Consider the following 27,800-nt stretch of genomic DNA (forward strand, 5'->3'; position numbering starts at 1 on the left):
TTAGAGACTGGGATAGTGTAGAAGCTCATACTGTTCTCTCCATATCTCTTACGTGAATCTGTCCAAATCTCTGGTAATTCCAGCTTTCAGGAAGAAGGAGCAGGTACTGAGCAGGTCTGGACTCTTTGCTGTTCTTGATTTAACATAAACTTTCTGGTTGATCTGAATCCAATTCCCACGTGAAAGTTCAAAGAAAATAAAAGTCAGTGTGCTTTGTGCATCTCTTATGTACAATAAATAAAGAAATCTTATTCCAGATGACTTGGACAAGTGGAGAACATTGTAGTCTTAATTTTCAGTCGATCCCAAGAAACTATAAACACTGGATAGTTCCTTGTGTATGTATCTAATGGGAATGTAAGAACAGATTATTTAAAGCCAGGATGTGAATACATAGTTCAAAGAACAGATTATGAAGTATTTGTGGGCCAGAGGAGCAGAAAAGCTCTACCCTACTATGGGACTTGGCCATCACTTGTCTGGTAGACAGTGTTTAAAATGTAGATAAGGCTTTGTTTATCTTTTGGCAACACTTTGGCTAACTTGGCTGAAAAGCGCCCATGCAGAATGTGACACAGAGCATGCAGCAACTTAAAAACATAATAATAAAATCTTTTTTTTTTATTTCTAAAACATTTATGATTTAAGTAAGGTAAAAGTTTTCATCGTCATAGTGGAGGATGTGGAGAAGTTAGCAACAGGATATGCAGGAATATCACTTGGTGTCTTTTAGAAAAATCTCACACAGCTTTTAAAGATGGAGGCAGGGGGAATTTGCTGATATTTTATTGTCACAGGTTGTATTAAATTCCAATAGATTTTCTCCAGTGAATATTCATAATTAGCAGAAAGGAAGAATGTTTTTCTTATGCAAGGTTATCTTGATTGAAGATCATTTTTTTACATTATTGCACTGCACTTGCTTCATCTCTTTTTCTGGATAAGTGAATATGTTAAAGATGCAATATACAAACAGACTTTCATTATTTTTGTGCTATTTATGTTGAAGGTAGGGGTGCAGATTTGGTGGCCACGATTGTGTGTTTACACAATGATTTCCTTTAGCTTATTTGTTCAGATAAAAACTGTGAAATAGTCCAGGTGGCCAAGCACCAATAATACAAGAAATGTAATACACAGAGTAACACAGTTGACTTAAAATGGTATGTGGCTTATTTCTCTCTTTTGCCTCTTAATAGGAGTCCAGACATCCAGCTCAGATGGAGGCACCTTCTTTGGGCAGGTTAACTCCACCTTCTTGTGACATTTATTTTAATTCAGAATAATAACTGAGTACGTTTGTGCTTGCAGGTTGGTCAGGACAAAGGCAGCTGCTCTTTTCACCGGAACCGCAACCCGTGTGTTGTTCCCCAAGAGAAGGAAAATATTTTCCACACTATATTTGCTTTTTTCACAAAGTCTGGCAGAAAAGTATTGGTAAGAAGGTCCACGTGAGATATACAAACGTACGGTGCTTATTACTAAAAGCTTTGCATGGATCAGCCTGAGGAACTCGAGCAGAGAGCTGACCATCAAGCAGCTGTTTGATGTATGTAGACTAATACTGATACAGGGATATCTAGTAAAGCTGTGGAGATACTTCACACGTCCAGTTTTCTGATTTTAAAATGGCTACAATTAAGGGAGCTACCTGAAGTGGCAGCATGCACTTGGTAACCAGAGTCTTTGCTCACATTGCTGAAGGTGGGTGGAAAGGAGGGCTTTGGGCCAACAGAGCCCACCCTGAATTTTGGACGCTGAATTTCACTTATCTTGCTTTAATGCAGGTCTTACTACCTTGTTGTCTTCAGGTCTTGAAAACTGCTATTTCAGCACAGCAGAGCTGGCTTTTCGCAACTTACCGTGCCTCTTAGTCAGCAGGAATGTTTACAGTTGCACAGTTTTCAGTGAATTACCTCCTCCTTTGCCTAACAGCTTTTTCCATATTTTCTGTAGGACTGTGAAAGACCAGGCAGGTCCTGCTTAATTATACGCTGCAACTTAAGTTCACTAGCAAAAGCAGAGTCCAGTGAAATAAGTATTTACACACTGCTGAACACTGAAATACTGAAGAAGGTAAGTGCTGCCTTTGTCACCTGTTCTAAACAGCCATGCTTACATGCATTAATAGACACAGAACTCACATTATTCCCTCTGTTTACTAGTGTGTTATAAAAAAAAAAATCATGGTGTCAAAGAAAACATCTATTTATCAACAGCATGCATGGAGGTGTTAATCCTAGTTCTTATGCATTACCCATTAAGACAGAAATAAATAAAGTTTAGAAATTTATACATTGAGAAACGGCAAGTGAAGCTCCCTAATTGTATGCATGGTGGTAAGGCAAGAGACTTCTGAAAGTGGAATTGATTTCTGAAAGTTCTCAGTCAGAAAACTGAGAAATAGACCAAGTGCTTGTAAACTGTGACACATCATCATTCCTTCCATGTAAACAGAGACGTGGCAGTTTATTGTAATTTTTTACTTCAAATGATTATTATTCAAAGAAGATGCACTGCAACCATATTAATGCTGAGCCTGACATTTGTGACAAGAAACAAATGGTTGCAAGCTGACTCTTGTCTTTTCTGAAGTCACTGGATGAAATAGCAAATCTATAACATTTCTACATTTTTTCCTAGTTTCCTACACTTTAAAAAAAATAATGCCTGTGTAGTTATGGCAAGATGCTGTAAGGTTGTAAATGTGTAAGATAATCAGAGGAGAAAATTGATAACACAAGCCTATTAAAATAAACCTGCATTTAAGAAGTGCTAGATTAAAAATATTGGAGAGAGTTCCTAAAGTAATATGTAGCTCTGAGCCTTTCCAGCTGAAATCAACTGTATCTGCTCATGTATGTATTTGAAAACAGAAGTTATTAGGAAGTCCAGAAGCTTGTTACTTGTAGATAGAAAAGCTAAAATGTGTTAGCACGTAACTGAGTGCCTTGAAATGTGCTTCTGAGGAATTCTGTCCTGGGAATAGCCAGGATTCATCCCACATGTAGAACTTACCCAAGTCTCTGGGTCAGTATCACTAATACTTGACATTTGCTACCTAAGATTGCTTATTAGAATGTGCCTGTTATAATGCAATTCGTAAAATATAGGAGAAATAATATACTAGTAAGGGAAGATGTACAATAAATGTTAAAGATATTTGAAGTGCACACATTCAGTTAATTATGCAGTCTTCTTTGTGGCTTATACTTGAGCATGCCCCAGCTTTCCTGTGTTTTTTTTCTGTTCATTTGAAAAATAAAAAGTTTTCTCCTGTAATGGTTAATATTGGGATTGTCTGCAGTGATTGGTAAGGTTCTCAGTCTTTGGCTTTTGTGGTAAATGTGGTAAACAAAGAAAAAAACAACACAATAACATAAAACAAACAGCTAAATAGAAATTGTGTTCCAAGTTCAAATACGAATGAATGCTGTTTGAACTCCAACATAGTTGATTTTATTTTAGTGTGATGGAATGTGCTTGCTTTTATCAATGTTGATTGTAAAGTATATTTTTTTTCAAAACAGGCTTTTAACCAGGATAGTACTTAGCTCTCAACCTAACCTACACTAAGCATTATCCAGATGTATTTATCACAGTACCAAGCGTTTCAAATGTTTGATGTTTTGTTTTGAGGTCTTTTGATGTTTTGTTTATTTTCCCACCCATGAATCCAGTTCTTTATGTTTTTATTTTTCAGGACATTTCATCAGTTATCCAGTTTGTCACAAGGGCGAGGGTGCAGGTGGACCCTGACCTCCGGGTTGTAGAGGTGCCCAATGGGAGTCCAGAAGAAAAGACGGTAAGTAAATGAACACGAAGAGAAATGCTTCCTGTTCCCCATGGGCTAGAGTCCATTAAGAGAGCAATGCAGATTGGAATTTGTGGCTGGACTTGGGCTTGGCTAGCTGGTGAGAGTGCCCAGACTGTCTGGCTAGACTAGCAGTGCAGTTAACCTTGCTTCTGTGGTTTTGCTCACTGTGATAACCGTGCTATTGTGAATGGTCTTTTGTGGTGCAGGAGAATCTGTGTTGTGTTAGCTGAAGTTGTAATAGGCTTTGAGGAATTCATGCCACAACTAGGTTTAGCTTCCTACTCCGAGTTTGATATCTGCTATCATTCATTTTCCTTGAAAAACTAAAAGAGTCTTGAAGCTCCAGCAAAGTCTTTTCAGGTGTGGAATTCATGTGCAACGTGAAACTGCATTTTCTGTTGATCTTCATGAAGCTGGATGGAAAATTGAAGGGGGAATATTAAGGTTCAAGTGAATTCACAGTATAGATTCGGCTGTAGGTTAAGTTCTGTAGGACCAAAACCTACAGGGCCAAAACTTCCTGAAAAAGGAAGGTGCTGAGTTTGGTTTCCAACTACCAAGTTCTCTAATGCTTATGCAAGAAGATTGGACAGGATGCCATACCCAAATTCAGCTTGTTCTTTGCCTAGTGAAATTTTGTAGTGTCATTTCCTATTTCTGTCTGACATGAAGATCAATCTCTGTTTCTCCTCTTGCTGCGTATCCTTGGAACACGATCTAGATCCTTTTTCTCAGTTATCCTCTTACTCTCAGCCACCGTAACATCACCAATCCATGCAACCATTCTCTTATTGGCTTCATTTCAGTGAGTGCTGTTGGGGTTTTAGTGAAGAATATTGAGGTCAAAGCACTCAAATCACACATTAAAGCAGTCTTCTAGGAGATACTGGATTTAAAACACCAAAGGCAAAGAAACACTTGAATCTGCATCTACTATCTTCATCTGGAGAGCAGAGATCTGCTATAGTGTCCACTTTCCCCATCATCATTTAATTTTATTAGAACTGTCAAGAAGAGAAAGTCATTTACATGACAGGACCCATTTTGCCTTTTTGTTTTATTTTCTATGTCATTTTTCTGGACCATCCTAAAGAACATTAGAAAAAATAGGCTTGGCAGCTGAACTGAAAAATACAGCCAGTCTTGCCTGGGAATGTGCCTTACAAATGACCTGCAGCCCTGACTGTTAATACGTTGCTAGATCTCTCTAATTCTGCAGTTAGCATGGAGATAATCTTGAAAATTTATGGCAAAAAATCATTGGTAACTGAAGTAACACTTGACTGTGATATTCATGCCCCAGCTGCAACAGGAGAAGTTAGGATCTCTCTGCCAGGTATCTAGACCCCTAAATGGTTTCAGAATGTCGAAATGATAAGCACAGTGTCAAATATATAGGATTACTATTTAACGCTCCAAATTAAGAAATGCTTATATCCAGGAATGCAGGCTCCACTGTATTTTGCTGTTATTTAATGATTGAAGGAAAAAAACAAAAAACAACAGCAACAAAAAACCCTAACAACACTACACAGCAACACTGTCCTTTTCCTGTTCCTGGAAAGCCTTTCATTAAGCCTTTGCAGTGATTGTGAAGTACAGCGTGTGTGCTGGGAAGCGATGTTAATCTTCAAACAAGAGCTTGCTCCTCGTTCCTGGGAAGCCCAAGCTGCAAAGGAGCCTGACTTACATGTTGTAGCTATGTAACATCGATTTATAACTTCAAGTCTTTTCTATTGTGAGTGCTGTTTGCTTTCTCCTTTATGCTATTTCCATGTCTGTTGGCTTCTCCGTTGCTGTATGTTTTGCATAGGGTCATGTTAAGGGAAAAAAAAAATTAGACATGTGGTTTGGCTCAAGGTATTCATTTTTTCCTGCTCTCTTTTCTTGTGGAATGCAGAAGGGAACAACAGTTATTACAAGCCACAACTATTCTGCTGGAAGTAGAGACAGAAGAGATAAAATATCTTTGTTCGTACTCCTCCCTTCCATTTTAAAATCCCAATATATTTTCTTTTCATTGACCACAGACTGCTGTACCATATCCGTTTGCAGAGTAGCTCCTGAAGAATTGGTTATGGAGTACTTTGAGTCTATTTATTAAAGTGTTCACCAACAGTGAAACACATTTTCTTCGACATTTTATCATGGTAAATCTGAAAAGGTCTTTGCAGTCTACAGCTAAACACAGACTTATTAAACCCTTATAAACTATTCTTTAAGACCAGCTACCCTTACTTCTCTGAGCACTTTTACAATTGAGTCTGTAATATCAGAGTACAAAATGTCTGTAAAAGAGAAAAGAGTGACTAATGTTTGCAGTGCAAGTTTATGATATTTCAGCTGTGTTATATTTCAGCTGTGACAACAGTGGCAGTGGGTCTCCTCTACTGGATTTTTACGGACTCTCTTATTCACTGCTGGCAGAAACACATAGATAATGGTGATGACTATATTAAAAAAGAGTGTTTTGTAGCTGAGAATCTGCTCTATTCAATAGTGTTGTGCTCTTTGTATCTGTTGTAGTTTCCATTAAAGTAAATGGGAGGCAATGCTTTCAGAGTGACCTACATTTCTGTAGGACCAAGCAGTCCTTGAAATTTGATTTTCAGAAATGATTTCTGTTGATTTGGATACGTTTTGATATGATTTGGGATGATGGATTTTCTTTCTCTAGTCACAATAGCTGATAGGGAGACAATTAGATATGGAGGTTGGCAGTCCTTCCTGCAGCAGGAGGGTTGGAGCTTGATGATCTCTGAGGTTCTTTCCAACCCAAGCCGTCCTGTGATTCTGCCTGGTCTTCTATCAGACAAATCACATGAAGGTGAACAATTTCAATCTCTGTCTTTGATGACTATTGGATCAACATAATGGCTGAAGGCGATATGTGGAGTTTTCAAGAAGCATGCTTTCCTTTCTTGAGCATGTGGATTGCCATGAAGGTTTAGCTTCCTTCTTTCATGCCTGTGAGGCAAAACCAAAAAATGAGTTCCACGAGACTGCAGTGGTCAAATAGTAGATCAGAGAGTTCACCTTGTGTGTGCTCAGCATGGCTTTTATGATTCTGGGCCTCGTGATACAATTAAAATTAATAAATAAAAAAAGAAAATTAATTTAGTTTGGATAAGCAAAGAGAAATGCATTATTAATTTCTAACCAAATATTGCTGAGCTATATTTCTTGTCTTTCTGAGTCCCAGTGCATCAGCATGTCCCTGTTCTTCTAAGGACTTCAACACTGTATGAAGTTGAGGCATTTGTGGAATTCCTGCTCAATTATTTTTAAATTCTTACCTACATACTTTATGGAAATAGGGCACCAAAAAAAAAATCTAATCATTTTAAATTTGTTCATTAAGATTGGAATATAACATTCAGAACATAACAAATGGCTGACACAGGTAGAAGTTGCCCTTGTCCATACTCATCCAACATGTCAGAGGTTAGTGGTAGGGTGCAGCTCACTGTTAATGTAGAGCAGGCCAATTGCATTCCATAAAACGTGTTTGACAATTGAGCTACTTATGCTGTATGGCAAACTAAACTACCTCCCAGACTTCCCATCAGTACAGCAGGAAGTGCGAAAGATAAATATGAAACTAAAGCTCCTCATACATCGTCAAGTGAGCTGTGTTTTTCGTGGCCTTTTCCTGGCATCTGGTCAGTCTGAAAACAAGTCTGTAATCCTCTCCATGTTTTATGACCATTGCACATGTTCTCCTCAGACCAGACGTCTGCTGCCCCATCACGCTCTCTCAGCTGCTGCCAGGCCTATTAATCTACTTGTGCACAGATTTCTTTAATTGCATGTAACTGTATGCTTCCAAGGTTTAATTTTGGGGTGTTTTTTTCCCTTTGTGTTTTCATTGAGTTCACCCTCAGTCTTTTCTTTTTATCATTTTCCATATGTCCCCATTGCTGAAACTGCTGTCATTTCCTAATTAACAATTCACTATTGTTTTACAAAATCAATAGGGTAGCAGCGGTGGCACTCTACTTTTATTTTATTTTTTTTAATTGGGAATGACCTGCACAGCCAGCTTCTGCCTCCAGTACAGAAAAAATGAAGTTACTGAAGTGTAGTTATAGCTTTTGGGTTTTTTTTTTTTCTGTTGTTTTGGTTTTGTTTTTTGGAGGGGGGGGGGAATATGCACATCATCTTATTCCAACAGTAAGATCTTGTTACTGCATTTTAGTAAGAGAACTTAAGATTCAATCTGTGATTTCACTATTAAATACATAAATGAGTGAAAGAATGACTAAAAGGACATGATAACTGAAAAGCTTTACTATTAAAACATTTTATTTCCAGAATCATTAAAAAAATAAATAGATAAAAGGACAAATAAATAAAAGGACATGAGAATGGAGAACATTTTATCACTCCAACACCTTTCCAGAGCTTTCTGTCTATGAGCTCTGAATTTATGAACCTGTAACAGGTGCTGCAGTCCCTGCTGTCTGCAGTGGGTCTCACACTAAGGTGCCAGCCCATCTCCTCCATGTGCCTGGTAAGCTGCAGGTGCAACTGGGGCAGGATGGGGCTGCCTGTGAGGAGGCATCAGCATGGCCGCTGTCAGCATGGCCATGGGATGAGGTAAGGAGAGCCCAAGGAGCCTGCTGCTCAGGTGTCTGTGGGTGCCGAGGAAGCTCCTGCTGCAGTGGGCTAGCTGAAAACCTGGGTCCCATATAAGATGGAGGGGCAGAGGTGGCAGCCACGGTCTGGCTGCTGCTCGGTGGCAGCAGGGAGGAGGCCAGAGGCTGGCACGTTTCCCTACGTGCAGCTGCAGCAGGGTCTGGCAGGGCTGGAGCAGCACTGGTTTGGGTGGTGGCTTTCTTCAAGCACTTGAATGGTGGGGCCCATGGGTGCCACTTTCTCTGTGCCTTCTTCCTTTGGCGCTGCCAGCAGGCTCCTGTCTTGCCCAGCAGCTGCTCCCTGCATGGGCTGGAACCTGGTCTGCTCCTCAGGTGGCTCTCGTTCAGGTCTGCTGCAGGGCAGGCAGCCACCTCTTATGCCCTCAGCGCATCTCTTCGCTGGCAGTGTTCAAGCAGTTGTGAATCATCCCTCTGGAAACATGGGTGATAGTAGAAGAGTAAGTGGAAAATTCGTAGGAGAAGAATTAGTTACTATCTATTTGGGACTGAAAGACAGCAAGATACGGGAAGTGAGACTTAACTGCTGAAGATGAACATGGGTATTTAAAAGGTCATTCAGTCAGTTTAATCCTATAGCTTAGGCTGACTAAAACAAGGTATGTTGCAAATGCTTAATCTGTCACAGCCTCAAGCTGCAAGGAGTTCAAGCAGCCTTTGGACACTGTTCTCAGACATAGGGTTTGAAATTTGTGTGGTCCTGTGTAGAACAAGAAATTGGATTTGATGATTCTTGTGGGTTCCTTCCACCTCAGGATATCTTGTGATTCTAAAGTGATTCTTCTGCATCAGTCGCTTTCATCACTCCTGCCTTCTCTTATCAGCTGTGGCTCTGGGAGATGCACTAGGACAAGGGCTGCCTTGTGTTCTGCACCTTGTTGGCTGCCCCACAGAGGCTGTGCTGCTGAGGAGGCCAAGATCCACTCCGTGTTTACTTTCGAGTTGTGTGGCGGTCCAGGTCCAATGGCAGACAGTGGCTGTTAAGTTTCTGTTTGGAGATACCACCTTCTGCCTTCAGCTTCCCAGCTGGGATGTCTTGCTTCCCTCCCTTCCACTGCTTGCTGTCCTGATTTCCCACTGACACTTCCAGTGTGTGTTGTACACTGTTTGCCGAGTATAGTTTGTTTGGGGCTTGAAGTTTGTGGGTTTTCTCTCTTTTTTTTTTTTTTTTTTTATCCCCAGTAGTTTTGTTTTGTTTGTATCTTAACCAAAACTCATGGCTGTGTCTGCATATTAATGCAGTTTTTGAAGGCCTGAGTTGGATTATATATAACGTATGCAACATCCCCTTTCCAAACCACAAAGCTGTGAACAGAGTATTTTTTTCTATGCTTGCCAATTGATTCCAGACTAATAGAAGAAATTAAATTGATAAGAAGTTGTTGCTATGTACTCTCTTAGTTACGATTGCTCGAGCTGTGAGTGTGAACCGTGAATACAGCCAAGCTATTCTACCTTCAAACTGTAGGGATGATGTATGATTTGACCTCTGCAGCTATTCCTTACTCTGTGTTTTGGCAGCATGAAGTACAGTTCTGCTGTGCTGGAGATTGTTTCAAATTAACATTATTCTCCAAGTAGTGAAGAGAAGGCACCACCTCATCTTGCATCCAGTAATTGCTTTCTCCTTTCATTAAAGATGGCAATACCTACTATGTTAAGAGGTTTATCTCTACCTTTTAGAATCCTAGGGAAAATAACATTAATGCTTTATCATCTAAAAATTAGTCTTCTGACTTGTTTCTGAAAGATGGATGCTACCCATAGCTTCTATGAGAAATGCTCTGCCACTGCAGATCATCTTTCCAGGCTGGCTCAGAAATCCAAGGAAGGCACAAGACTTGTCTTTGATCTCTCTGTCTGGTATTTCCCTTGCATGAGTCTTGGCTCTGAGGGAAACTCTGCTTCCCAGGAAACTTTCTGAGATATCTTAAAAGCCCTGACAAAGGCTTTGTGCTGATGTATGAAGTGCTGAAATGATTCTTTTTCTTGGAGAACTAGTCCGTGTTCAAGAGCTATTTTGAGCTGTTTTGACACTAGTTATGGGAACATATTTGAAAAGTACTATCTTTGTATACTATCATTCCTGACTGTTCATTACGTTTTCATGTCTTGTTGTCATCAAATGCCTGATAGTATCTCTTTGGTACAAAAAAAAACAGTGCATGTGAATCAGCTGTATTCAAATTCCACCTCCAGAAATATTGTGGCATTAATCAAAATTAGTCTGTGAGACTGAGATGAAGGAGTATTCATTTATTTATGGGAGCACCGTGACAAAATATAGACCTCTGCACTTGTGGTTTTCTCTCATCTGTGCCTTCAGTTTTTGTGGATGTTCACTGAAGCTGGCTATCCTTGCGAAAACAAAGAAATGTCTGTTAGAAGGATCATCCTGTCCTGCTCCCCTGTCAAATCATGGCTGTTTCCCACACCAGTTCAAGACTTCCTTGGTTTTGCATGAGACTTGGAAACCTTCATGGATGGAGAGCTTAGGGCTGTGTTGCAGCCTTTTCCTAGTGCTTGGGTGGAGCATGCATATGGCTTGAATATTCTCTTTGCTGTCTCCTATGCAGTGTTGTTTGAACAGCATCACCAGTGAGCGATTACATTTCGTAGATCATTCACGGGTCTTTTATGATGAGTGAACTGGGGTTGCGTAAGCATATCTAATTCTAATTTCTTGATTTTCACACATTTTTAACTAGAGGGTTTTTTTAATTTTGTTTTGTTTTTGTTTGATTATCAGTTTTTAACTATGAAAGATTGATTTAGTAGTTACTACCTGTGAAAAGGTTTGGCGTTTTTAAGCAAAGATAATGAAAGTGGTTTGTGAAGAAGGAAAGAGAATTCACTTATTTACTTTCCAAGCCAAACCAAACTAAACCAAAGCCAGATTAAGCAAACATGCTACCTTTAAAAAAGGCTGCCTCTCTGTGTTTGCTGGATATTAAATTGCAAAATTTAACAAAGAAGCAGCCATCACTGAAGAGAACCGCTTTGGAGTTTTCCACTGATAAACTGGTTTGGACTGAAACAAGAGATTGAAAATTCCTGTTGTGTTTACATTTGATGCCATTCATTCCCATTTTCTTCTTAAAGCAGGCAGTTAAGAAAAGCACTTTATAGGATCTATTTCTGTGCTGTGTATGCTATACGAAAGGAGAAAACAGCAGGTGTTCCCAGAAAAGACTGTGATTGCAGATGCCCTTCTCTCATTCCAGCAGTGTATTTTTGTGAAGCACAGCAGAAACTGTCCATATTCAATAGCAATATATGCAAGTAGTCCCATTTTTTTGGTGAAAAAAAGTTAAGAAACTCAGTGTATCGTTGAAGTATTGCAGTGTCCTGTGGAGCTGGGAGCATGCCAAGTAAGCAGGATGTCAGCTCAGTTCCTGCCACTCCAAGGACTGCTGGTTCTCACCTCTGGTGGCTTAGCACCAGAAGAAGCTTGCTGTCTGGAGTGGAATGGAGGAGCTGGCAAAATAAGGGTTATTTTTGAGTGGGAGCAGATATGTTTTATCCTTAGTGGGAGCTGATGTCACATGACATCTGCTCAGATTCTGTTTGAAGCTTTCAATCCCTCAAAAAAAAAAGAAAAAAATAAAAGCATGAAATTAAGAGCACATTCCGTATTTGTTTGATGGATGAATGGATGAAAGACGATCGGTCAGGCCACCATGCAGTGTATTTCATAACATGAGTACAAGAGAAAGCAATACAGCTTCCAATCATAAAAAGATCTTTTTCTAATTGCTTTGTAGGTGGTCTTTGAAGCTTTACACAATCTGGAGCCTCGTGGCTATGTTGTCGGGTGGATCATTGCCATCAGTTTGCTGGTGGGAATTCTCATCTTCCTGTTACTGGCTGTGCTCTTATGGAAGGTAAGGCAACAGATGCAACATAAACACTGAGGATGGTCCCAGGAAAAAAAGATTTAATTTTTCTGTGCATATAATGTCCATTCGCTCAAGGAATTAAATAATTGTCCACTGCATTACAGAAGTTGTTCAGCCAACAAGAATGCTTTCATATCCAGGTTTTTGTGAGGAACAGGGAAAGACCTCTGATGTAGAGAAGTAGAAAAATGGATTCTGTGGGCTTAGCTATTAAAAAATAAAACCTTCACTACTGTTTCAGGACGAAGGAGGATCCCTCACAAAACCTACTCTCTCTCACTTAGATACTTGGCACATTTTTCTGATGCCTGAGAATTGCTGATTTCGTAAAGGATCCTTTGAAAATTAGGTCAGTTTTTCTGGACCAGCTAAAAGATGGGGTGCACGCATTGCAAAAAACCACTTGGTAGCTACTGTTTTCAAGTAAAGGCCTGGGAAAGAGCAGTATTCAGTTTTAAAAATTGTAGATCCCTCGGAATTCCAGATGAGTAAAATGTGTTATCTGAACAAAAGGCACCAGGACCTGTTAAAAGCCAACCTTCACACCATCTTTGATAAGATATAATTCTTGTACCCAGACACTGTTATGTGGTAACACTGGGCTGCTGCTGACAGTCAGCAGCAGCCATCTGGTGTGGGTAAGTAAGAAGGTTAGGAACTTCAAGTGTTTTCATTCCTCTGTTCCCTTTTACCAACCCATAAATTTCAAAGGCCACGGTCAAGGTCAGGAACAGTCTTTGAGAGAAGTAAATCTTGAATGCACACATGGGAACTGGTCCAACCTGAAGGACCAGCAGCCTGCCTCATGTTCTGCAGGCTCTGCTCAGTGGCTGTGTGGGGACTGAAGGCCACAGCCACGCTGGGCTGCACAAGGACATGTCTCTTTTGCAAGCCTGTAAAAAGGTTTCACAGACCTGGGCCAAAAACTGGCAGTGAGATTCCAGCAGTAGATTATACAAGTGCTTGTGTAGCTATGTTTTAGATTGTACTTCACAGCACTGTATAGATTTTATGTGGATTATAGATTTTAAGCATTTTTATGGTCAGCTTTGAAGATTTTTATGCTAATAATGGCCAGGTCAAAATAGGCTGCGCTTTTCATTTGGGAAACAGTGTTTGACCATATTGTTGAATACCTTAAAACTTCTGTTCTTCTGATACATGGGAAATGCTTTTGCTTTCTGTGGCTAAAACTGAAGATAAGAAAAAAAATTGAGTTAAGATGTCAGAATAGTAATGAGAATGGGAAAATGTGGAATTGAATGAGGTTCAGGGTTTACATCCTTGTGACATTTTTGTAAAAGGACTTATTGCTGATGATACCTCTTTGACTCATTTTGTATTGCTGGTTTCCTGAAGATAGGAGGTACTTAGCGAGCTGTTACAAAATGTGCAAGGTGAGAGGAGATGCAGCTCACACCTTGAGGCTTCACAGGAATCTGACACAAGTTTGCTTGCTGGTCTATACTAGAGTGTATACACTGCTTTGTTTTCTGGCATAGTCTTGAAACTTGAGCCTTCTTGTGTGTTGCTGGGATCACTCATGAACACATGAAGGAAGGGCCATTTTGCTACCTGAAAGCTGTGAGGGAAGTTCTGAATAGCAGCAATAAATAATTATAACTAATTACAGGGTTATATACAGCCCTTTCTGCATGCAGAAAGCAATGGTGGAGCAAAGCAAGGTGAGATTATATACCCAGAGTCCTACAGCAGAGATGGAAGTCATAGCAAGGCTTCATCAACTACATACCAGTGTTTTATCCACTGAATTTTATGATTGCTTAAGAAATCAATAACTGCAGTTTTGTCTTAATGGGAAGTGATTGAAAATTTGGGGTTTCTGGTACCAGGCCAGTATTTTCATTTAAATCTTTTTTTGGTTCTTTGGATCCTAGAATATATAGAAGTAATACTTTACAGTCACTGATTTCTATATTTACTAAAGTTACTGACAGTTTTAAAGTTGTCTGAGATAAAACTGACATGGGAAAGTTGCCGTCCTACAAAGGAATCTTAATTGCTTGACTGTAAATATTTGTTGGGCAAAACGGACCAAGCATATCCTTGAGTCGTGCTTAATTTTGCATGTGAAAAAGTCCATGTTTTTATATATATGTGTAAAATATTACAAGTGAAGTTTTTGTTCGTTTGTTTTTGTTTTAACTGTGGGGTGAAAGAATAGCTATGAGTTAGTTGGAGATTTGGACACTGCAGAATTGCTAGCAAGAGCTAGAAATGACACAAGCTTTAGGACTACAGCATAAATTTTCTAATTTTTTTGTTAAGAAGATAGCTAGAGTTAAGCTGTGGTCCTGGAATGTGACTTTTCACACCAAACAGAGCCAGAGCAACCCCTTTATCATGGAGCTGTGTGCTGGAGCAGTGCCTGTGTCATGGCCTGGCAGGGAAGGGATGTTCTTGTTGTGTGTTTGGTCAGACCTCAAGTGTCACAACAGGCAAGTTCTTGAACACAACAACATTTTGCAGACAGATTGAGGGGCTACTTTCTGTTGCAGAAAAATATTACAGTGCATGTAAGCATTTCACATTATATGTTGCTTGAATTAATGGCATTAGCAGGAGTGAGCTCTCAGAGAAATTTCAGCCCTAAATCCTGATTTGAATCAGAATGAAGTTAACTGTGAGTACAGTAAGATGAGATGGTAATCATTTCATTATTTGCAGATCAGAAATTGCACAGTCTAGAGACCCATGTCAGTGGAAGTAATGTTAAATGCTTGCTTATTTTACTTCACTGAAAGCTTATTTATCCATATGCATAGCATGAACTTGATTGGTGTTTGACTGGTATTGCTTCTCTGCTTGTCTATTTTAATACTTCATGTAGACTCCACATTTCCTCTGGTTTAAGTGCAAACAGATTCAGATGGACTGAGCAGCTTTCTCTGTCTTCCAGGAGATGCCATGCATAATGCAGACTGGCAAGAGTTACCTCATTTTTGCATATTTTGTTGAATAGCCCAATTTTACTCCCAACCCTTTTTGCTATTCGTATCCTGTTCATCTGCTCTGGATGCTTTTGTACAGGCATCCATGGGAATGAGTTGCTGCTCCTGCTGCTTTGTCCTCAGCACATCTCACGCTCCCTGCTCATGTCTTGCCCTTGGTCTCCCATATATGAGAGGAGCTGGAGGGACTCTTCTGCTGATGCCAACAATAATACATTTTGCTTTTTACCCACGGAGGTTGGCTTGCACCTCTTTGGTGGCTTCTGAATGCTTGTGGAGAGTAGAGGTTGCTTTGCTTCAGGACAACTACCCATGTGCTGAATGAACCCAGGGTTTCATAAGCACTGGCAGTTTCAGAAGGGAAAAATGATCATGGCTGGATTATTCTGGGGACTGCTATCTCATGCACTGCTCGCTCAACAGTTAGGACTGCAGCCATACATGGGAACAAGAAACTCTTCAGAGCTGATAGATTTATGCACCTGTAAATCAGAGGAGAACTGGCAAATGAAAAACCAAAGCGTAATATATTATGACACAATAAATATTACACTATAACACAAATACAAAAATAGGAGTGCTACCTTGGAAGTGGCTTGAATAATGGAGTGAGTCATTCAATCCATATTGCTTTAGACAAAGTGCACAGAAAGGAAAGAAATGATCTGTGCTCAGAGGATGTCAAGGGGGGGGAAGTGTTACAGAGCACCAGAATGGATGTCTGGGCAGCGGTCGTATGTGGAGCCAGTGGTGTAAGTGATTTGCAAAACAGAGATTTTGTATTCACTGCAGTAATGCTGTCTTTTTTTCCTCTGTGTTTAGTACAGGAGATGGACTTCTATCTAAACTGATTCATATAGAAATTAAGTTTATTTCTGAACTGAGCCTGCACCTGTTGTGTACAGCTTCAATTTGTAGAAGAGGAGGTTCTAGAATTGTTCTACAGCTTTGGGGCTCCTGGGGTAGAGAGCTAATCTAGCTGTCCCTTGCATTATAAGACATTCTTCTGCTCTAAACCTTGGATTTTTTGGCAGGATCGCAAACAGGAGAAAGACCAGCAGAATAGTACCCATATGCATATGTTGGTTTTTGTTTATCAAAGGGATTACTACTCTTCAGGATGTCTGCCTATGTGCTAGACCTATGTCTATTTGCTCTTTGCCTTTAAATTAGAGTTTGAAGACTTCCTGTAACTTGTAGGAGAAATATTCTGAAGACAGTTTTTCACTCAGTGTGCTTACAGTTTGTCCAGGCTTCTAACAGGCTTGTTCCATTGAGGAACTTAAATCCCGATCTATGCTGATCTTACGAAATCCTCACTTAAGCAGAGGCTGTATGTGTGGATGGCACTGTCTCCTGGCACAGCTTTAAGGGGAGAAGCTTTGAAATACAAAGGTGGTTGTTTTTGTTTGTGAAGTTCCTTTGTTTTTTGTTTTTATTTTTAAGAAAAAAAGGCCAGACAAACCTAAGAAGTTTTTTTGAAGGTCTATTTGGATTTGATTATCTGCTTTGATAAGCTATTTAGACTCTTTTTTTCTGGGACTGCACAAGTGACTTTGAAGGAACACTTGCATTCCGCTGCATGCAGTGTTTGTCATTACCTCACATGTTGTTGGAGCATTTTTCTCTTTCCCCTTTTTGGAAGGAGACACTTTCCCTTTCTTAGGGCCTCAAACATTTTGCCAAAACATACAGTTTGCTGTTTTCCTACAGAGGGGAAAAAAGAATGGCTAAACCTGCTCTTACTCTTTGCCATTCTATGTATCTCATGTTACAAGCCTGAAGACCTTTTCTTTCCCTTTTATCTACAGCTCAGGTGGCAGAGGCTCATTGCTACTTCCTGTCCTGTCCTTCTGCCAACCCCTATCCTGGTTCCTGGAGATCAGGTTTTAGAACTGTGACTCTGTAATGAAATAAAACTTTTTTTTTTCTTTTTTTTTTTTTTTCTTCAGACCATACACACATATCATTATGGCACAAAACCTCCTTGGATTTTAGTATAGGGGCGAAGTCAAGCTTTCTGTGAGGGGAAATACAGATTTCCATATATATATATACGTATAAATATGTCTTTCCATGTAATCTTTCCAGGAAGAACCCTTTTCACTCAAAAAAGCCTCCTGGCTGGGTGGTGTAACCCAACCATTATCACGTCTGTCTAGCATCAAATGTAGGTTGTGGAGCTGGGGACAGGAGAAGCCTGGTGGCACTTAGTGGCATTCCGTATCTTTGATGCAAGTTGCTTCTGTTCGTAACTTGCATTCCTCTTCCTTTCTGTACATGGAATTCCAAGAATAAAGCAGTATGTACTGTGGTGATACTTTACTTTTAAGAATCATAATCATTCAGATAAACAAGGCAGTTGGCTCAGATTGCTATTGCACTTACTAGGGTCTAGTTACGGGAAGGGTGCATTTCAAAATGCCCAGAAGTTGTTTCTGTCAAGATGTGGATGTTTCTATGAGCTGCCTAAGAACTCATTAAAGAAAGGATATCTGTGTTTCTCTTTTTTATTTCCCTTTCTCATGCTTTCTTCCATGTTCCGGTACTGTTTCTTTCTCATTTTTCACATTATCTCACTTATGAAAGTGTAAATCCTACCTGCAGGAGCTATATACCACAGACCAAACTCAACTGTCAACTGAAAATGCAAAACTTTGTATGTATTTCATTCATGTTCTCTGACATTTGTCTTTCTGTACTTCTCAAATTGCTGCTCCAATTCTGTGGTAAACTTTTAATTTTGGTGGTTGTGCTCCACAACTTACCTGTTAACGTGTTTGCTTCATGGAAACTGTTACCTGCTTTAATAAGTAATCTTTTGTCAAGGGTACAACATGCATTTTTTATACATATTGTTGGCTCAGTCCATCCAGAATTTGGCTTTTTTTGGTATTATCCTGTTACTGCAGTACTAATTCAGTCGCGTGATGATTAGGTTCTGTCACTGAAGGCCAAACCCATATCACATCCCAAACATGGATGAATCTTCAGTGTTTGTAACACCTTGAAAACCTTGAGGGAACTGGGCAGTGGAAATGTTTGGTTATCTCTGCAAATAACATCTTCCCGGGCAGATGTTCTCAAAGAACACTCAGAGCTGTGTTTTATATAGTTTCCTTTTTCAAGACCAAAGTGAGTATTACTAAATATTTGTAGACCCCCCAAGAGCAAAAGGGGTTCTATTTGGTGGCAGTGACTGAAATGCTTCTTTTGTTTTGTTCTTGAAGTAGGTTATTCGGATGATTTGCTCTGCTTTTTGAAATTTGACTAGATGTTACATGATGATTGGTTATAGACATCCTTGCATTTTACTTATTCTTAGCCAAGTAAACGGTTAATGCTACTGTTATAGCTGAAACACTGCCTTCCCCAGTGGGTTTGCTGGCTACCATGTAGTGTTTGTTCACCTCCCACAAGAGTAGGGCTGGCAACATTTCAGTGGTAATGTGTCCAGTACTTGTGAAATGCCTTTGTTATCTTTGTGGATAAAATGAGCTATGTAAATGTACAACAGTAATAATACTGTGGCTGAGCATTCTCTGGTCTCAATGTCCTCCAAATGGGAGCGGTGCTTGCCAGGTCACTTTGAGAACATCCCAGCCGTTGCAGCTAAGTAGCTCTCACCACAAGAATAAATTGAACTCACTAGCAAGAGAGAGGTTGGGTTGTGGTTTGAATTGTCTTTCCAAAAAGAAGAAATATAGCCATCATTTTCAGGAGCCCAGACCAGCAGAAGAATATGTGTGTAGACTGAAAAGTTGCAAATAAGTACCTAAAGTTCCAAGGTTCCCTGCTGCTGGAATACAGCATGTGTGTTTATTGGAAGCTGTTAGCATCCCTCAGATCCAAACACTGAGAGCAGAGAAAATGTGACCTGCATAGTCTGAATTCTCTCTTCAGGCTTGGTGTCAGAGTGGGAAATGCTGTGTTATGACTTACACCAGCCGTAGCCATTTCCTCCTAGTTCAGCTAAAGCCATGCAAATAATTTATTCAGATAATTATGGACATCGTACAGCTTTAATTCATATACTTTTGGCAAGTCAGGGCTATCGAAATATGATTGTAAAGCTACAGTTTATTGATTCCAGAAGTAGTCTTTAACATTTAGTCCTTGGATATCAAAGAAACCCAGAAGTATTTCAGTAGTTTTTCTTTTCTTCTTTGGAGAGGAAATAGAAAATATGGATTGATGGATATCTTAAATTAATGGCACTTTCAGGAATGATTTGTTTAATTACTGTCCTGTTCCCTGCTGAGATAAAGAAATCAGTGCATAATAACTTGTCCAGACATATCTGCAGCAAACACTGTATTCTTTCCAGTTCTTGAGACTGATAATCACAGATGAACTTTGGATGATGGCTGTGTTCATTCTGTGACTTTTTAAAAATAAACTACTCAGTAAAATTTTGCAATAGGAAAAAAAATCTTTAAACCATGTGGAAGTGTTTATGGATTTTAATGTTGGTTAGTTTGCTCTTTGATTAAACTTACAAGTATGCTTGCAACATCTGTCATGCAAGTTACTGTACACAGTTGCTATCCTGCAAGAAGTTCATGCTTTCATTAAAGTGGAGCTGCCAGAACTCAGTGCTGAAGGAGCTTTCAAAGTCCAGTCACAGGAATTCTCCTTGTTTCCACAGACCAGAGCTTCCTTAGCAAAATACGTAAGTCTCTCTGAAAGTAACACCTTCTATTTGTTTCCATGGAAACTACAACAGATACAAAGAGCACAATAACAATAAAATTTATCAGACATATCAGAGACTGCATGCTGCACTTGTAAAAGTCTGCACCAGTGGAGGTGACCCACCGTCACTGTCACCACTGCTGAATACACCATTCACCACCTCACTGTGCTCACATCCAATGTTTGGCCTCTGTAGACACTCAGCAAGCATCAGTGAGTGACAGTGGAAGCCATTTTTTCAGCATGGAGGAGTTCAGTGGCACACATTTGCTTCAGATGCTCTTTAATGCTGCCAACTTTATTCTGCACCTCCTTAGCAAGCAGGTCCATTGAAAATAATGAACAACTCCTGGGAGAAAAGTTGTGTGAGTGGTGGTTAGAAGAACACATCCTTGATGGCTGGACAGTGTGTTTGGAATGGGGCAAGCACTGCAGTGTATGACTTGTCACATGGTGAATTCCAAATCATGTGCATGAGTGACAGCAGCAAGACACGCTGTATTGGAAAAATACTGAAATACTGTGTCAGACTGACTGAACTGGTATCTGTCTCTAAGTGCAGTTATCTCATTTGCACACCTGAATGGGTCTTTTTCATTATACGGCTCTTCTGAATTTGCATTACCTACTCGGAGTACTCAGCCTTCCTTATGGTCTTTGAAAACTTGGCTTTTGAGACAGACATAAAGCATTTGGTTAAATAAGTAGTTTATTTAATGGCTGCATGGGCTCAGTTTAGCAAAAAAAGAGCACGTTATTTTTTCATTATTACTTCAGCCTCACAAGATTACTGTCTGAGAAAAAAAATATGTTTAAAAACTATGCTTGTTTTACTACTAAACCATATAAAATAGATTTCCTTTTAAAATCTATGGGGTGTTACAGGTCTTCACTTCAAGCACTAGCAGTAATATCTTGAGTTAATTTGCCAGTCTGCATGAACTTAGGAGGTACGTTGTACCTTTTTGTTCATTTTTTCTGCATACCAACATGTATAGCAATAAATTGGGATTAGATACAGGTGTTAGATGTCAGATTCTTCCATGGTAGCTGAATAAAGTGTTTGTAAAGAGGGCTTACCACTGAGCAAACTGCTCAGCTTTTCTTTACCTTGTTTTCCCAGTTACAAAACTCTATTTGTCATTTTGTATATACGCACCAACTCACTCACATAGCAACTGGTATGAAATGGTGACGTTTGAAGCATATGTATTTATCTTCTTGCATGTTTAATTGAGCAAATGAGGACCTACGTTACTGAAAAGCAAAGAGATTCACCTCCCAGAAAGTCAGTGGAAGACTGAATAATCAAGCCAGACCACCGGAGTCCTCATGTTACCTTAACCACAATACCATCCTTCCTCCCAAATATACAGTTTCTCCTTAAACTCCAGCCAGTACTTATGGCTACTTTCCAAAAAGGCCTTTTCCTCACAGGGAGGCCCAAGCACTGGCAGTTTGCCAGTCCCCAGTGGAAAAGCTGATCCACAATATCTGTTCATGACCCCTCTGTACTGTGGCAAGGGTACTTTAATTGGGAGGAAGGAAATGGTGCATCCTCTTGGAGCTGGCCACATGCCAGAATGATCCAGGGCCACGTGAACCCAAGTGCAAAGTGTTGGGTTTTTTTTTTTTTCTTTTTTCCCCTGCCTTCTTGGCAGTAGTAAAATGAGATTCGTGCTAATAAGCAACAATTGATCTCTGCAAGAGGAAACGCTCAGTGCTTCCAGTCCCAGCAGCACCAGTCTGCTGTGCAGAGATTCGGGGTGCTGGTGGCACCTTGCTGGGGATGAAGCTCCTGGTTCTCCCTTTGGGTATGATTAGCTGTACATTTTTTGAACTGCTTAGTTCTTTCAGAAGGGCCACCAGGTAAATGGCTTTGGACCTCTGCCTAGGACAAAGAGATGGGGCAGTAAATCATTTCTGATGTAAATCCAGACTGTGGCTGTTCAGATATGACTGGATTGTGCTTACTGTAGTGAAGTAACTGTATAATAAAGATGGCTTGTGAATAAGGCACTAAACTCAAAGAATCCAGGTGTTGTTCAGTGGGAGATTTCTTCAGTGGCTCTTAAATTTTGTTTTATTTCTGAGTTGCAAATATATCAGTACTTATTTCGCTCTCTTTCTACTTGTTAGTTTACACTCTGGTCAATATAATCCATTAGAAGACATTTATCAGAAGCTCTGTACTGATAAAAGTCAATACTTCCTCGTGTGCAGCTTAGTATATCAGGATATGGTAGAAGTGTAGTTAAAAATTTATACCTTGCTGATTGTCATTAGTGGCAAAAGTCTCTGGTAATGTTATAGATTCTGTGTGAACATTGTTCACAAACCTGTATTCCTTCTTCAATTACAGTCTGCAAATACCAGTGTACTAAAGTCGGGTTAAAATATCATTTTGCATGAGGATCTAGCTGCTCTTATCTTGTTTCTTAACGCATGACAATAATGAGAAAAAGACTAGTTTAAAGAAATATGTAATTTTACCATTCTTCTGTAGCCCACACTTAATTTCTTTCACTCTTTATTAGTTTGGGACAGTGGCTGGCCTGTGGAGGCACAGATGGGAGGGCAGAAAATAGCAGCAGAAAAAAAAGGCAGTAATTTGTGATGATGTTAACACTTCAGAATTACTTTGGCTTGGATGTTCAGTTCGTGTGAGTGCTTGACGAATGCATCTTTGTGCAAGTGTTACGGGTGATTTTAAATGATTTAGAACTGACATGGCAGCAGAATGCGAGTGAAAGGGACTTTGAATACTCAAGACTTGACAGTGCTGTCGCGTGACAAGATATAACTTCACACTAACAGGTGTAATTCCCCAGACAACAAGAAACACAGATTTTCTGTTGCTTTGTTATTCTGTTTTGCCAGAAACATGCTTTCTGCTCAGATTATACTGTAGATGGCAGTAAGGTTTTGCTAGAAAAAGGTGCACGGGCTGGAATAACTCAAGAATAAGTGTAAGATATATGGGTGGTTTTAGGTTTTGAATCGAAGTTCCGTATTTACAGAGCTCTAATACTTATTTGAAGCATCTCCAGAAGGGACTGGCCATTGTTTGTCTACTCTGATAAAGACCGTATCAACATTTTATTTCCATTTTATTTGTTTCTGCCTGAATTTGTTTAAAAGCAAAGACACGCTCCTTTGCCATTTATCATGACATGTAAACCGTGGCAGTTTGTAGGTTTGCAGGCAGTTCAGTCCATCTCTCTCTTCCTGGGATGTCACTTCCATTGGGAGTGACAATGATAGCCCCAGGATTTTGGGACTATCCCTATATTTCAGAAGACTTCGATCTCCCTCAGAGAAAATGTACTGGCCTTGGTGCCCCAGCTGTTCCCCTCTGGTGAGCCCTGTCAGGGTTAAGAATAAAGGATGAGGCAAGCTGAGTAGTGTCCCACTGTTGATGACTTTTTTCGGCCACGCTGACCCAGAAGGCCCAAAACTGAGGTCCTCTTCAGCCTTCTCAGATAATTTTCACCCAACTCTGACTAGGGTTTGCTTTTTTCCTGCATTGCCTTTGGTAGCTGATTGCTCTTCTTCTATTATATCCCTTTGTCTTCCCATGTACTCTCTCCTTGCCTCCCGCAATAAGGTTCTCCTATTGCTCTTCATCTGACGAGTTCCTTCCCCAGGCACAAGTTTGTTGACCAGAGTACTGCCATCAGTCCTTTCCTTGCCTGTGGTGGTATGCACTTGCACATTGCATGGTGGGCTCACAGGTCTGGACTTGACTGGTCCTTTGCCATATTCATCCATGCATATGTACACACATGAATGTGCCTCTATGGAAAGCAAAAAGTGGGAGAATTGAACAATAGGAGAGAATCATGGACCATGAATCAGGCTGGAGGCCACTGCACTGGTCCATTGAAAATGCCACTTCTACAAATGCCTTTACAGCAGTGCTCCTGCTATAGCTGGCAATCTCTCCTCTTTACCCTGTTTGTAATTCAGCACTGAGTCCCAGTTTTCCTCCCTGGAATTTCTGAGTTCTCTTAAGGGCCTTACATTAGTAGAAAAAATACTGGAGGCAAAAAGTCTCTGATGTCACTCTTGCCCCAGTGAACTGAAACAGCACAAACTCTGTATCCATGTTGCACCATTTCTCTGGCTTTTATCCATGTGTCATCCTCCTTATTACCCCTTCTCCAGCATGTTAAACTCACTTGTTCTTTCCAGCTTGCCACAGGCACTTATCTGGCATTGCCATATGGGTTAATATTGCTGTCATTTTTAATGAAATCTGTTTGTTGTAAGGAGACGGATATGTGCACTGTGTGGTCTCTTGTGAAGCCATGATAAGTTGTGATTACTTTGCAGCCATCAAAAAAAATCTTTCTGATGATCAGAAGGACTCTGTCTCATTAAGTGGAAGCATGCTGTGTTGACCCTAAGAAGCAGTGTCCCATAACAAAGCATGCCTTTTCCTTTTTGGGAGGGCAAATGTAACCAATCCCAAACGCTGCTTTTAAGATGTCCAATAAAAAAATCTTAAGGTCCAGTTTCTAATTTATGTTGCATTTAAATTAAGCTCTCTACTTAATTCTGAATTATCCACAACACTGACAGCAAGTGAACATACATAGCTTCACAGTGAAATCACCTGTGGATGCTGGATCTCATGCTTCACTAATATTTATTCATATCTTCAGCTCACTTTTTTTGCCCTACTGAAAAGCTATACAAAAGCATTCTGTATCCAGTAATGAAATAGTAAAATACCAAAACTATCATAACCAACTTTTAAAGATAATTCCTGAAGCAGATGTTCACAAACAGACAATTTTTATTAAAATAACAGTGGGAGTTTGCTTTTCTTTGTTTGGCCCTAGAGGAAATTAAAAAGCCTTTCTATAATTTTGATTATAACTTCAAGTGAGGATTTTATTGAGCCAAGGATGTTGTAGCATGAAGGATGGAAACCTTAGGGGTTTAAAACCTGTTTTCAAAAGCTACAAATTGAACTTCTCTTGTTAATCTTAGGAAACCAAGTCCCCTGGCAGTTCTATTTTCAATGTGCAGAACTTGTCGGTCTGTTACAAAACCTGATAAAACAAAAATGGCACCCACTTCTTCGACACATCTGCTCCCTGAGCATATGTAAGGTGTATCTGCAGGTTCCCAAGACTAAAATAAGTACCTACGATGAATCCCACTGGTAGAAACATGGCGACGACAGAGGAGGAAGGAGGTTCTAACTTATTAATTTTGTTGCCAATAAAATAATTCACTAAAGCTTCCATGTTGGAGCATCAAAATCTAAGGACAAAGCTTGCTGTCAGCTTTAAGTCTCCATTGATCCAAAGTACACTGGCATCGGTAAGATTTCACTAAGATTTTATGATCATAGAACTGTTTAGGTTGGAGGAGGCCTTAAAGATCATCTAGTTCCTGCCCTCCTGTAATGTGTAGGGTTGCCAACCACAAGATCAGCCTTCCCAGGGTCTCATTCAACCCAGCCTTGAATGCCTCTGGGGCAGCATGTTCCAGCACTTCACCACCCTCTGCGGAAAGAATTTATTAATTACATCTAACTTAAATGTCCCCTCTTAATTGAAAGACATCCCCCTCTTGTCCGATCAAGATGTTGCCATCTTGAGGTTTTATTCTCAGAATACATCCTTTGCACTGGTAGAGCTGTAGATAGAAGTGAAAAAAAAATCAGTATGATGTTATTTTTTTGCTACAGGAGATGGAAGTTTACCTGTTTTTTTTGTTGTTGTTGTTTTGTTTGGGCTTTTTTTTGAGCAAGTTTAAAGAACAGAAAACTAGTTAAACTCTTCTTTAATTCCTTTTCTTCCCCTGTGTTCCTGAGAACACTATTCTTAAAGACACTGGGAGGCGAGGGAGTCATGGCTCTTCAAAATTTGGCAGCGTCCTTTTTGTGAGGACCTGAAACAGAAAGACCATTATCAGCGTGTTTGCATGTACTGAGTAGCAGATATGGAGGTTGGAGCTTGATGATCTTTAAGGTCCCTTCCAACGCAAGCCATTCTGTGATTCTACAATTTAGGAAGCTGTGCTGGATGAGCACACTCATCAGTTTGAACAAGTTGTCTTCCAGAGCCCCGTGGGTTAAAATATACTTGAAGAAAATTAAAGTTGCTGAAGAACTGAAAGTCTGACTTAACAGAACCATACCAGTGATAAAACAGCACAAAATATTCCTACATATGGCCAGTTTGGGAATAAAGGATGGCAATAACTGACTGATAGAGGCAGTCTAACGCATTGTGTTTTACTCAGCAGGAGTTAAGAAAACAGGTTTGGAGTGGTAGGAGTTATATAAATGTTTAATTATGATGAACAAAATATTGATTCAGTTGTCTACATGGTGCACTGCTAAGTTTGAGGAGTTATTTGTGAATACTTACCAAGGTCTATTATTAAAATCATTTTTGTTAATCTGAAAGGGAAAAAAAAATACCAAAAAACAGAAATGTAAGAGGTTTATATACAAACTGAAATGAAAACTGCTAGCTTTTTTTTTTTTTTTTTTTTAATCACAAGAGTCTAGGAATTAAGAAGAATAGTTATTGTTACTGCTCTGCAGTCTGTAGGATCAGACTTCTGGTTTGCCTTCTGACTTCACACAGCTGTTTGCAAAAAGACAAGGGAACTCATTTAGCAAAAAGAAGAATCTGAAGCTATCTGCTTGTTCCAAAGCATCTGAACACAGATTATCATTAAATAGAAAACTTGAGCTCTAAATTTAGATTCCTGGTAGGAAGAGGAGAGTAATTTCTATGGCTGATACTTCTGGAAACACAGGAGCTGAAATAACACCTTCACAACCATGATGAAGCAGCAGTGACAGCATGTACTGGCTTTTCTCAGAGAGTTTAAAAAAAGGCAGGTATGTGAAGGTGGTCTCACTGAATTCTTCTGATCTCTTTTGTTTCATGCATTTGTGGACAGTGGGAGCACAGTTCATAAAACTCCAGTATCCTGGACCTGGCACCCAAGAGCTAGCTGTACTTTAGGATTACATCCAAAGTTTACATTAGTCTTTATTTGATACCAGTAACCCTGTATCTGCCATTCCTGGTCTATGTTTATTAGAAATATTTGGGGTTTGGTTTTGTTTAGTAGTTTAGTAGTTTTGTTTCATATAGGAAGACATACAGGAGTTGAACTATGGTGTGCAAAGGACTCGTGAAGATTTGGGACACAATTTGATCTCATATTGATGTAAACAAGGAGCTATGACTCCAGGCTCAGAAATTAGACATTCACATTGGTGCTGTTTTCTTTCTTTTTCACAATATTTTCTGACAACGTAAGTTTCAATCTAATGATGCTGATGCTGTTACTTACCGCCATAATCTCTTTTTAATTTGCAGATGGGTTTCTTCCGCCGGAGGTACAAAGAAATTATTGAGGCTGAAAAGAACAGAAAGGAGACCGAAGATAGTTGGGACTGGGTCCAGAAAAATCAGTGAACTGCCCTTGAGAAGGGAAAGCCCAGTCATATGACACGTGCTTGCTTGCCCATAGGTCCTGCTCTCGTATCTTCCATATGTGGAAGAAGGAATCTTCTCCAGATTTTTCGGAGGCCCTGTTGATGCTGTGTCTTTATCACTCTAACAAGCTAGGGAACATATCCTGAGGCAACCACTGTGGCCATGTCAGGTGACTGGAGCTATTTACACTTCATTTTAGAGCTGAACTTTGAACTTTGGTAACCAAGCTGCAGTGCAGAGCAATATTTATGAATCCAACTATGTGGTATACCCTCAGGGGAAGA

General features: G+C 39.8%; 1 protein-coding gene across 1 annotated transcript in view; it reads left to right on the forward strand.

Annotated features, from left to right (window-relative positions):
* ITGA9 (integrin subunit alpha 9) overlaps positions 1 to 27,495 on the forward strand; it is a gene marked incomplete at both ends in the record, with an annotated part of 210,110 nt that extends 182,615 nt beyond the window's left edge. The window contains 5 exons of the mRNA XM_079538592.1: positions 1,312 to 1,437; positions 1,957 to 2,076; positions 3,704 to 3,805; positions 12,237 to 12,356; positions 27,397 to 27,495. Coding sequence (XP_079394718.1) covers positions 1,312 to 1,437; positions 1,957 to 2,076; positions 3,704 to 3,805; positions 12,237 to 12,356; positions 27,397 to 27,495 — 567 coding nt within the window. The remainder of the gene's footprint in view (positions 1 to 1,311; positions 1,438 to 1,956; positions 2,077 to 3,703; positions 3,806 to 12,236; positions 12,357 to 27,396) is intronic.
* Between the last annotated feature and the right edge of the window lie 305 nt (positions 27,496 to 27,800).

This window comes from Tetrao urogallus (genome assembly GCF_951394365.1).
Source record: "Tetrao urogallus genome assembly, chromosome: 7".
Classification (NCBI taxonomy): Eukaryota; Metazoa; Chordata; class Aves; order Galliformes; family Phasianidae; genus Tetrao; species Tetrao urogallus.